The sequence below is a fragment of the Stegostoma tigrinum genome, chromosome 13 (assembly GCF_030684315.1).
Source record: "Stegostoma tigrinum isolate sSteTig4 chromosome 13, sSteTig4.hap1, whole genome shotgun sequence".
Lineage (NCBI taxonomy): Eukaryota > Metazoa > Chordata > Chondrichthyes > Orectolobiformes > Stegostomatidae > Stegostoma > Stegostoma tigrinum.
In genome coordinates this window covers 23,372,349-23,384,724 of record NC_081366.1, presented here as the reverse complement: position 1 = coordinate 23,384,724, position 12,376 = coordinate 23,372,349, and the positions used below count along the sequence as shown (strand labels likewise).

Here is a 12,376-nt window from a genome sequence, read left to right as displayed (position 1 = left end):
TAATCTGAACTTTATGAGGATGTATAATGTATCCTTTAAATTACAACATTTGGATATGGGGGTACATTGCAGACTTCCAAAATTTACTTCTGATATGAAACTTGGAGTGCAGTAATGGCTGAGGAAGACAGTTACCAGCTTAATGACAATATAGTCAAGCTATTGGGATGGGCAGATGTACAGACTGTGAAAGACTACGCAGAATAATGCAACAGGATATATTTATCGTAAACATTAGTGAAAATTGATATTATACACAATGATACAAATTTAAAGGTATTGTAGGAAGTGAGGCATTGGGAATAATGGGAGAATAGGTTTGGGCAAAAATGTTTTAAGTTAGCAGGTCAAACCAATTAACAATTCATACAAAATTCTGTGAAAAATAAATAAATGTAAAAGTCAGAAAGTTATGCTAACCTTTTATAAAAAAAAACAGTTCAGCTCCAACTGGAGCATTGTATGTTGAAACTCCAAACAGGAAGTAGAACAGATGTGTTGGAATGGTTCCAAGGTTATTGCTGTTCCATGGATAAAACAGAAAGCTAGGCATGTTCTTCTTAGATCAAAGAAGGTTAAGAGGACATGCGACAGTGGTGTCCACAATCAAAGAATTTAATTAGATTTAAGGTGATTAGCAAAAGAAGCAGAAGCGACATATGGAAAATGTGCTTACACAATGAATGATTAGCATTAGCATTGCATTACTTGACAGCATGGTGTAAATCGGTTCAAAAGATTAAATACATGGAGGAGTACAAATTTCAAAGATATGGGAAAGGTGTGGATTTGATTGAATTGCGTTTTGGAATAGCTAACAGAGACTCACTGGGCCGAATAACTGTCTTGCGTGTATATTAATCTATGTTCTTACGTTCTTACGAACATTAGATTTCACCTGGCCATGAGATCATGTGTTCAAACTTTCATCACCTTAGTAACAAATGGATATAGAGAGAATATATGGGGGAGGTGATGGTGTACTGATATAGTTGCTGGTTCAGTAAAGATAAGACTGAAGCATTTACAACAATCTTCAGCTAGATGTGCTGAGTGGATGATCCATCTTCTTCTCCAGAGCTCCCCAGCTTCACAGATACTAGGAATAAAATCAAAGTTGCTGGAAGAGCTCAGCAGGTCTGGCAGCATCTGTGAAGGAGAAAACAGAATTAACATTTTGGGTCCGGTGACCATTCCTCAGAACTGGATTCCCTTCCCCAATTCTAAGGAAGGGTCACCGGACCCGAAACGCTAACTCTGTTTTGTTCTTCACAGATGCTGCCAGACCTGCTGAGCTCTTCCAGCAACTTTGTTTTTGTTCCTAATTTACAGAAGCTGCAATTCTTTTGGTTTTCACAGATACTAGTATTCACCCAATTTGATCGACTCCATTTGATGTCCCGAAACATCCATCGGCGACACGTCCTACAATGTTGGTTTCTGCCAACATTTCGGCAAGAGTACTGCAGACTTGTGCTCCAGAGCTAGCAACACCCCTAGCCAAGCTCTTCCAGTACAGCTACAACTTTGGCATTGACTCAATAATGCAGAAAATTGCCCATGCATATCTAGAACACAAAAAGCAGGACAAATACAACCTGAGCAATTCCTGCCATTTCAGGCTATTCTCAATCATATGTAAAGTGACGGAAGTTGTCATCAACAGTACTATTAAGCAGCATTTCCTAGCAATAAAATGCTCAGAATTGAAATGAGGCCTCGAGATAAAAATATGAGTCTTTTTGCGACCTCCTGGTTGGCACACATGCTGTCTATGCCACCTTGGTTCTATTCTCAAAAAAGTGGTCAGGTATATTTCTACGAATTAGAATGTAAAAGCAGTGGCTCAAACTAAGTGAATCATTGTTTAGGCTGCAGCAGGTATATTGTGTTCCATTTTGAAGGCCTTACTTTAACATAGATATCAAAGTTACAAAATGTACAGAAAAACCTCACTGACATATTCAGCACATTGGATGAGGGACTTTAATTGCAAGGGTGGATTAGAGATGTTTCAACTCTTTTCATTAAAAAAACAGGTTAAAAGACGTTTAACAGTGTGGTTCAAAATCATAAAGGATTTTAATATGGTACAGTAGGATTAAATGGGGAATTGATTTACAACTAGAGCCAGTTTAGGGCTGATAGGGGACAGGGCGATTGTGAATCACAAACCTAGTCTGGGCCATTTCCAATCTTGGGCGTCTTTTAAATAAGACCTCTTCGTTTCAAATGAGGATGCAGAGCAATTGCACATGGCAAAAGCAATGGGTCAGAAAAGTCTCGGGAAGATGTTTCCAGCAGAAAAATGTTTAGGATGGAGGCAATATAGTCATTCTACCTTAATACTTGGAAAGGAAATGAGCTAATTTAGATACTTGAACACAATTATTTGAGGGTTTGAATTGGACAAAAGCTAAAATGAAAATAAATGAAAGGAAGGGGCAGGTTGGTGGTTGAACTTTACAAAGAAATGTGCTTACGTTCATTAATGAATAGGTTAATAATGGGATATAGAAATGAAGATGATTGTGTTCAGACCACTTGGATGAAAGAAAGGCACTCTTCCTTGACAAAGTAAAAAGATTGGAAGGGTGGTCATTACTGCAACAATTTCAGACCAGTATTAAAACAGCATAACTACATCTGCTTTGTGTAAGATTAGAGGGAGGTACCATCCAAAAAATTACCATATCATAAAGAAATGAATATTCTTTCAGTGAAGAATTCATAAAAGTTCTAGGTATGGAACATTAGACTTAAACACAACTTATTTAGTACTTAATAGGTGTAATTGTTTATCAAAGGAAGAATCATTAACACTTTGGACAGGTAACCATCCTCACAGAGTCAGACATCAAAATGTCATGCCTGAGCATAGTAAAGACATGGAACAAAAACAAAGTTGCTGAAAGAGTTCAGCAGGTTGGGCAGCATCAGTGAAGGAAAAAATAGAGTTAATGTTTCAGGTCTGGTGACCCTGCCTCAGAACGGCTCTGAGTTCTGAGGAAGGGTCACCAGACCTGAAACGTTAACTCTATTTTTTCCTTCACAGATGTTGCCAGACTTGCTGAGCTTTTCCAGCAACTTTGTTTTTGTTCCTGATTTACAGCATCTGCAGTTCTTTTGGTTTTTACATTGTAAAGACATGTTTTGCAATGAAAACCAAGCTACATAATTATGAATAATATTGGCCCAGATTTTGCAGTGGTAATGGTGGCATAAGCTGTCCATATTTTGCTGAAACTGACAGTGGGTTCTGGAGTCCAGATCCAGAAGTTATTGTCAGCGATTCCATATTTCTCCAGAGCTGCGCTGTTCAAGTCTCTACACAATGTAATCTATGCAAAATCACTGAATTGAAAAAAAACTTCCCTTTTCATATGATTAGCCTTGCTGTACAAATGGTGGAAAAAAAACCTTGCGAAATAACCGGGATTTAACAACATACTAAATTGATAATTACTGCTGAAGTAGTACTAAAAAGTAATGCTTATTCTGTGTTATGTTAAATTTTTCCACAATGATAAAAAAAATCTACTTTTGAATTCATTTTTTTAAAGTTAGTTCATGATAGTTGAACCTTAATATATAATCTATGTCCAGCATTATTATCTTACTCTGTAATATGACAGTCAAAATTTTGTTGATGATGTGATGATCATATTTGATTTCCTGGTTCGCTGTCTGTGTAAGCTCTTCCACGTGATGGGGTGGTCCAGCTTAATTATATAAACATTGGTAAACATCTGGAAGTGCTTTTGACTTTGCAGCAGACTCAAATTGATATTCAGAAATGAAAGCCATGCCATAGAATTCAATGGATCTTTGTGAACTTTCTTCCAGTTTAATGACAAGTTCCAATGCTTTGACACTGACTGCAAAATCTGGGCTGTTGTGGTTGATGATTATGAAAATGATAAACAAAAACTTTCAGTTAGTTATCAGGAACCAACAATCTGCTATTAGCTGGCTCTAATTCTACAGCGTAGCCTCAATTCATTTCTATTTAATTATCCATTTTAAGTTATTTCACATGGAAACAATCAGGATACAGTTAATATTAGCTAGTTTTGGAATGAATTGCTTTAACCTACTTTGTGAGTTGGATTACTAAATCACTTTTCAACATTAATGGGAGTCATCTTGGGAACCTAATAATCAGTTTCAAAAGAAAGCAAAATGAAATCATATCTGAAGGGTGTTTTCAAAAAATTCAAGTTGCTCCTCAGTTAATTTGCAATCTTCTTCAAGTTCTTTTTGTTTGATTAGGAAAGCTTTTCTCATTTGGATAAAATGTTCACAGTGCAGAAGCTGTTCCTTGGTGAGGTAGTTTGTTAGGATACTGAAGATCACTCGTTCCCGGTGGTCTTGATGTTCCTTCAGTCCTCTGGCATCTTCACGCTGGCGAGAGAGTGTCCGGTGCCTTTCATTCAATGATTGCTGAAAAAAATAGAACATGTACTTAACTAGAAAGCCATTTGCAGGTTTTGCCTGCAGTAAGTCAGACAATGTGCTGTGTTATATGCATTGGAACATTACAGCACATGAAAGAAAACATGTGATTCCATGTTTAAAGAGAAATTGGCTTAAAGTCGAACATCTCATCTAATAGGTGTATTGCTGACAATGTTGTACTTCCTCAGTGCTGCATTAGTTCTGAGTGTTTGCCAAGCATCTCATTGTTTTACACAGTCACTAGTTCACCAGTATTTTAGAAAATGATGGTGGTTTCATAAATTTAGTAGCACTGTGTAAGGGTCCCATGGTTTAGTGGATCAGACGGTTGTAATATGGGCTTCAGACTACGACAAACTTTTCTGAAGTCTGGAAATTGTAGATCAAATATTACAAAGTAACAACATTAAAAGTTTGGTAACATTCAATAAAATAACATGATTTTCCCATTGTGCAATGATGACAAAAGCCTTGGCAGTATTGAGAAGGAGCATCGCAGATTTAGTTAGTATTAAGGAGGCACTCTGTGTGGTTAAAGAGTGGAGGGCACTTCTCAGGTTTGAATGCACAAGCTTTTACTTAATTTTTCAAAAGATTTGCTAAGGCACCTTTTATATCGACCTTAACAGGTTTATCTTATTTCAATGTTTTACCTCATAAAACAGATAGCTCCAAAGCACTTATAATACTGTTTTAAAGATTAAATATTTGCTAATATTGGACTTGTTGTAATTTTACCCACCAAGGTCAGTGATGTGTATTTGAAATCTTCAAGTGTGTTATACAGTTTCTTTGTTACACAGTATAGTTATAAGCTTCCATAATCTCTCAACTAAGCTCCTAATCTTTCGGAGATGCTGGCCAATGTGAAAAAGGTCAGAGGGTAATGATCATATTTAAGTTTGGTTCTGGTTTATTTTACCTCTCATTTACTCTTGTCATCACATTTACCAGTGATCATTTGTATAAATGTATGAAAAAATGTTAAAGACTCAGATGTACTCAGCCAGCATTTTCAAATTAGGCAGTAAGCTCTGAAAAGCATGAATAAAATCAGCTCATGGGCTCTAAGAAGTCTAAGAATGTGATACTTTTAAGGTGACCTTTTTGTTCATTATTGCCCAGGAATGTTAATCCCTTCCCTAAGTAGTTGCTGCAACATTTTGACCTCTTTTCTTCACTAAGATTCATCACGGTACTGTTCAATAGATTAGGGGAATCAACAGGTTCAATTGAGCCTGATGATAAAATAGCAGCTGGTGCTGATTCGGCTTAAATATCACATTCAATTCTTCTCAAAATATTTCAGAAGTATTAGGGCAGTCTTTTAGAGAATAAATGATAAACCATTTCAAACTACCAAAAGATATTCACGTTGCTTCTCTGTTATATTCATTTTTAAACAGAATTTAGGAATTTGAGTTGGAAATGCTTTTGGTTTGGGTGAACACCATTGTCACGTCTTAATGATTTCCTAGAAATTCAACAACTGCGTTTCTTCATGTCCTTGCCATGGTTGCAGCCAAGATCAATTTATCCAGTTGGTGCACCTTTTGCCATTTGACTTGATCTTTTCCTTAACCATACTGGAACATGTTATTTTAATCTTTTACATTACAGTACTGAAATGATTCTTATCATAATCACGAATGCCATCGGTGTTGCTGCAGTAATTGTAAACTATCCCTCCTTGTATTTCTTGACCTAGTTGATCACAATGTCCGGCAACATCCATGGCCACTGCCCTCCCTGTAATTGCTCCTCTCTTCTGTAATCTCTTCCAACACCACAATCCTCCAAGATATCTGCATTCATCAATTCTGGCCTCTTGAGTATCCCTGATTTAAACCATTCTGACCTTGATGTCTATGTCAGCAGCTGCCTATGTCCTAAGCTCTGGAATTCCTTTACTTCACTTCTCTACATTCCTAACTCATTTCCCCCTTAATACACAACTATTTGTTTGATTAGATTTTTGGTCATCTGGGCTGTATGTCTTAATGTCAAAATATTATGTTATAACACTTTGGGATATTTTATACATTAAAACAAATAAAAACACTGTAGAAATATGTTTTCTCAAAAAGTAAACTTTTAATATCAGTATAGGTTCTACCAAGATAACGAAATGTGAGGCTGGACCAACACAGCAGGCCCAGCAGCATCTCAGGAGCACAAAAGCTGACGTTTCGGGCCTAGACCCTTCATCAGAGAGGGGGATGGGGTGAGGGTTCTGGAATAAATAGGGAGAGAGGGGGAGGTGGACCGAAGATGGAAAGAAAAGAAGATAGGTGGAGAGGAGAGTATAGGTGGGGAGGTGGGGAGGGGATAGGTCAGTCCAGGGAAGACGGACAGGTCAAGGAGGTGGGATGAGGTTAGTAGGTGGGAGATGGAGGTGCGGCTTAGAGTGGGAGGAAGGGATGGGTGAGAGGAAGAACAGGTTATGGAGGCAGAGACAGGTTGGACTGGTTTTGGGATGCAGTGGGTGGGAGAGAAGAGCTGGGCTGGTTGTGTGGTGCAGTGGGGGGAGGGGACGAACTGGGCTGGTTTTGGGATGCGGTGGGGGAAGGGGAGATTTTGAAGCTGGTGAAGTCCACATTGATACCATTGGGCTGCAGGGTTCCCAAGCGGAATATGAGTTGCTGTTCCTGCAACCTTCGGGTGGCATCATTGTGGCACTGCAGGAGGCCCATGATGGACATGTCATCTAGAGATGGGAGGGGGAGTGGAAATGGTTTGTGGCTGGGAGGTGCAGTTGTTTATTGCGAACTGAGCGGAGGTGTTCTGCAAAGCGTCCCCAAGCCTCACTGCACCACACAACCAGCCCAGCTCTTCTCCTCCACCCACTGCATCCCAAAACCAGTGCAACCTGTCTCTGCCTCCCTAACCTGTTCTTCCTCCCACCCATCCCTTCCTCCCACCCCAAGCCGCACCTCCATCTCCTACCTACTAACCTCATCCCACCTCCTTGACCTGTCCATCTTCCCTGGACTGACCTATCCCCTCCCCACCTCCCCACCTATACTCTCCTCTCCACCTATCTTCTTTTCTCTCCATCTTCGGTCCGCCCCCCCCTCCATTTATTCCAGAACCCTCACCCTATCCCCCTCTCTGATGAAGGGTCTAGGCCCGAAACGTCAGCTTTTGTGCTCCTGAGATGCTACTGGGCCTGCTGTGTTCGTCCAGCCTCACATTTCGTTATCTTGGATTCTCCAGCATCTGCAGTTCCCATTATCATAGGTTCTACCAATCTGCTGCACACTTGTATTATTTGGGACACCAAAATATTTAACCTTACACCATTCCTAATTTAGGTATGTGCAGCAACAGAGTAACAGTATATCAACAATAGTAATCTTGAAAAATTAAGTAAAGTTCTTCCTTCTGATTTTCCTTTGTTTATTGCTGAAAAAAGGCATATTTGGTCTCAACTTTTTATCTCACACTCAACAGGACAATTCACATTAATTACCAAAGTAAAGGTAAACAGCATTGATGGTGTTTGCAAGGAGAGTTCTGATTGGTTGTCAAGTGGACTCTGATTGCTAAAGCTTTTGTCACTGAAAATGGACCAGTTAACAGACAGAATTTGTTTAAATTATAAATGATACAGCTTGATTCTGATTGGCTAACAGATTACCATGAGAAATGAGCCAGATGATGTCTACCACCTATTTTCTAGAGCTGAAATATATACAGGGTGTGTACTTGTTCTTTCCATTTGGAAAGATAGGACTCTACGTATTGATGGGAGAGATGGTAGCATACTGACATTGAACCATATCCCCATCCCATGAAAAATTATAGAAAAAATATAAATATCCTCCATTATACACAAGTACACCACACTGCGAACCTGGACAATAGCCCTAAATTAGTCAACAATGTAATTATTGCACACTCCAAATAACTTAGAAAAATGATATAGATAAATGTTATGGCAGAGTCAACCAGCATGCACTTGCACATCTTGCAAAAGATTGTCCAACATTAAATGTGATTCCTCTGAGATGCGATCAGCATTTTTCTCCTATGAAGTGAAAATATTGTTTTCCCTTTAGTTTTAGTATTTCTTGCAAATTGACCTGCAAAAAGCTGCAATAATCTGTGATATTTTTCAGTCAATCTCAAATGGTCTACTACCAAAGGATTATTCTTTTTTGTTCTTCAAATAATTGAAAATGTATAAATGTCTGCACAACAGATTTATAAAATCATGGAATCCTCATAGTGTTGAAGCAGGCCATTTGGTACTTTGGGGTTCACACTGACTCTCTGAAAAATATCCCACCCAGACCCATTTCCTCCTACCCTATCCCTGTAGCCCTACTTTTTCCCATGCCTAATCCACCTAGTCTGCACACTCCTGGATACTATGGGTAAATACTATTTATATTAATACTATTTGGCATGTCAAATCCACCTGTCCTGTACATTGATTGTGGGAGAAAACCGGAGCACTCAAAGGAAACCGAAAGAATGTGCAAACTCCACACAGACAGGCACCCAAGTGTGGAAATGAACCCAGATCCCTGGCACTGTGAGGCAGCAATGCTAACCACTGAGCCACTATGCAGTTATAAAACTCAGTGTGAAAGTAGCTCTTGTTGTAAATGATTTGTCAAACTCAGTTCAGTAGAGACCAAATTAAGATTAAAGATTTTAGCCATGATAAATGCAGATTCTTGTAAAACCTCTGAATCTACACCTTCCTCAAATTTTGCAGTTAAGGCAAAGCAATGGACTACACAGGTAATCAATCACCTGTGAAACCCATCTTTTCCTGCAATATCTATTCACCACTACTCACAAAAACACAAGATAATTATAGATGAGGAAAGCTTTTTAGACCATATTAATTCACCCATCCAGACAGTTGCAAAGCCATCCCATTGTAGCTTCCGTTTCGGGCCTAGACCCTTCATCAGATGAAGGGTCTAGGCCCGAAACGTCAGCTTTTGTGCTCCTGAGATGCTGCTTGGCCTGCTGTGTCCATCCAGCCTCACATTTTATTATCTTGGATTCTCCAGCATCTGCAGTTCCCATTATCTCTCTCTCTCTCTCCCATTGTAGCTTCCAATTGCTTCTTTAACATATCTAAGATTTTTGTTTCCACTCATCTATCTGGATGTCTATTCCATATATTAACAATTCTTCATGAAGAAAGTCCTGATATTAATCCTAAACTGATATATTACTAGGTTGAACACTTACCACTGTTCTCAGTGTGGAACTTATACTATTCTGATTATTCTCAATTTTTTGGTCTGAATTTTACCAGCCCCAGCTGTTAGAATAGAAGAGTGAGAGAGCAATGAAATTCTGTGGAACCATATTGGGACAACTCCCATCACAGGTAAATGTATCCTGTGGTGAATCTGGGCGCAGGTTATTTGTCTGCTGCTTGTAGGCCTCACTCTATTTTTATAGTTGAGACTCTAATTACGAGCCATTACAATGGGTCCGCAACATTTCGACAACACCCTGCCCTGTGGGAAAGGACGGCAACTTCAGGGAGGTGACCTCACTGCAGCAGCGTGGGGTCTAGTGGAGCCACAGTCTCCATCCTCTGAAGGGCTGCTGCAGGAAAGGCTCTCCCTTCTGCTCCATTGAGTCCACCCGAAAAGGCCTTTTAACCTCAGTCTTCCTAAATGTATTATTTGAAGTGTCCTTATTGTCTCCAACCTGTCTCTGCTGGGGTAGGGTTGCTGAAGCTTCACAGCTACCAATGGTCTAATCGGAGAGCAGCATCAGGGGCTTGTCCATCATCCTTAACGGTGCGGCTACACTTGGAGTATTGCGTACAGTTCTGGTCACCGCATTATCGGAAGGATGTGGAAGAATTGGAAAGGGTGCAGAGGAGATTTACCAAGATGTTGCCTGGAATGGAGGGAAGGTCTTATGAGGAAAGGCTGAGGGACTTGAGGCTGTTTTCATTAGAGAGAAGAAGGTTAAGAGGTGTCTTAATAGAAACATATAACATGATCAGAGGATTAGATAGGGTGGACAGTGAGAGCTTTTTTCCTAGGATGGTGATGGTAAGCACAAGGGGACATGGTTTTAAGTTGAGGGGTGATAGATATAGGACAGATGTCAGAGGTAGGTTCATTATTCAGAGAGTAGTAAGGGCATGGAATGCCCTGCTTGCAGCAGTAGTAGACTCGCCAACTTTAAGGGCATTTAAATAGTCATTGGATAAACAAATGGATGATAATGGAATAATGTAGGTTAGATGGGCTTCAGATTGGTATCACAGGTTGGCGTAACATCGAGTGCCGAAGGGCCTGTACTGCGCTGTAATGTTCTATGTTCTATATGTTCTATTAACTGGACGGTTGACTCGTTGTAAATTGAAAATCACCAGCTCTCTCTTACTGCTGGCAAGTGCATGCTCAAGAATTCTCTTTGGTCCTGGTATTGGCATCCCAATGCATGGGGTGTATTTCAGCTTGTTCCTACTCTCTTTCCCAATTTATGTATATATCTACAACAGCATATGACAAATGCGTGGTTTCTAGATTAAAAACCTGAAGTGCCCCAATCTTTTCAAATAGTTCAAATGTTTGAAAATAAGGACCAGTCTCATACCTAACTCTGAACTGCCACTAGGACCTGACTATCTGTCTTGTTTTTCAGTAACAGTATTCAAGATGGTATTTCATTTGAAGCACTGCATAGTTTAATCATGACTTCTGTTAACTTGTATACCACTGATTCAGCTGAACAGTTAACGTTGTTTTGTTAATTTCTGCTTTAAATTCTTGGGATATATTTAGTATTGAATTTTCTAAGCACACGAGTTTTTTTCAGCTGTATCTGTCACTATTTTAACACTATCAACATGTACCAGCTGTTTTTCCTATCTTTGTACAGTATTTTGTTCATGTCCTAATTAAGCCTTCCTCGATCACTATACTTTAATTAGCACAAGAAGGGGACATGGAAATCCACATGAATCAATTGCCTAAATCATTGGGAAATTTTAAATATTCTGGTAATAACAATTAGAATATTTTGGTTTCACGGTATTTAGCAGTAGCTCAAGTTAAATGTCAAATTGAATACAACTTGATAATCGTAACAAACCTTCTCTTCCACGTCAGTGGCCTCATTGACTTTACTCAGGGCACTTTCCACTCGCACCAGACGGCTAGATAGACACAGCAGCAAGTTCATCACCTTGTCCAGATCCTCAATGAAGGTCTTGTATTTCTGGACTTCATTAGGCGTGCAGACTTCATTCACCCAGACCTGGATGTCATCACCTAATGTGCTATTTCTTTTGATATCCTCATTTAAACCAGATTTAGCTTCCTGAAGTTTTTGAAGTTTACATTTAATGGTGTTAATTAACTCCTTCTGGAAATAAAAGCAAAGCAGCTTTTAACACACACATTCATTTCAAATCTATTAGCATTTTTTTTTATCTGTTTGAGAGTTGGCAAGCCTGGTTTTAATACGGGAATATGATCCACAAGTGGGGGCTAAGGCAAATGACAGACTGTCTGGTTCCTGTGACTTGAGGTCTGGAAAATTTTAACCATCGCGTCTGTCTGACCCAGCAGTTGAAGCAGCAGTGGACGGGAATGCATTAGAAACATAGCAAGAACTCAGCCACAAATATATTGCCAGTGTCTTCTACACTGTCAGGTAGGTAGGCAGGACTGGAATGTGTTCTTGTTATGCTGTTTTAGTACACATCTCAGGAAGAGGCAACAATGTTGGGTGAAGAGCTCTGTGCGTATGGGCAACATAGACATGAATCTATTTAATAGGTTTGAAATTTATAATTTTGTTGAAGGGGTATCTTCTCTTGAAGTTTCCAGCACATTTTTAGGAGTGCACCCATTCTGCTGAATGTCCAAGTATTTACTTTTTATGTTCACTCATAGTATCGCTAGCTGTCCAGCATGTATTG

General features: G+C 39.4%; 1 protein-coding gene across 4 annotated transcripts in view; it reads right to left on the bottom strand.

The window, feature by feature from the left end:
• Positions 1 to 12,376, bottom strand: part of LOC125458319 (protein Shroom1-like) — a 74,885-nt gene that overhangs the window by 11,801 nt on the left and 50,708 nt on the right. For 2 of the 4 annotated variants that reach the window (XM_048543512.1, XM_048543511.1), the window contains exons 7-8: positions 11,545 to 11,817; positions 3,106 to 4,443 (exon numbers count right to left, since the gene is read on the bottom strand). In XM_048543512.1, the coding sequence (XP_048399469.1) occupies positions 4,189 to 4,443; positions 11,545 to 11,817 (528 nt within the window). In that variant the 3' untranslated portion in view covers positions 3,106 to 4,188. Of the gene's footprint in view, positions 1 to 3,105; positions 4,444 to 11,544; positions 11,818 to 12,376 lie in introns of those variants that run through there. The other 2 variants (XM_048543513.1, XM_059650611.1) reach the window with 2 other exon arrangements.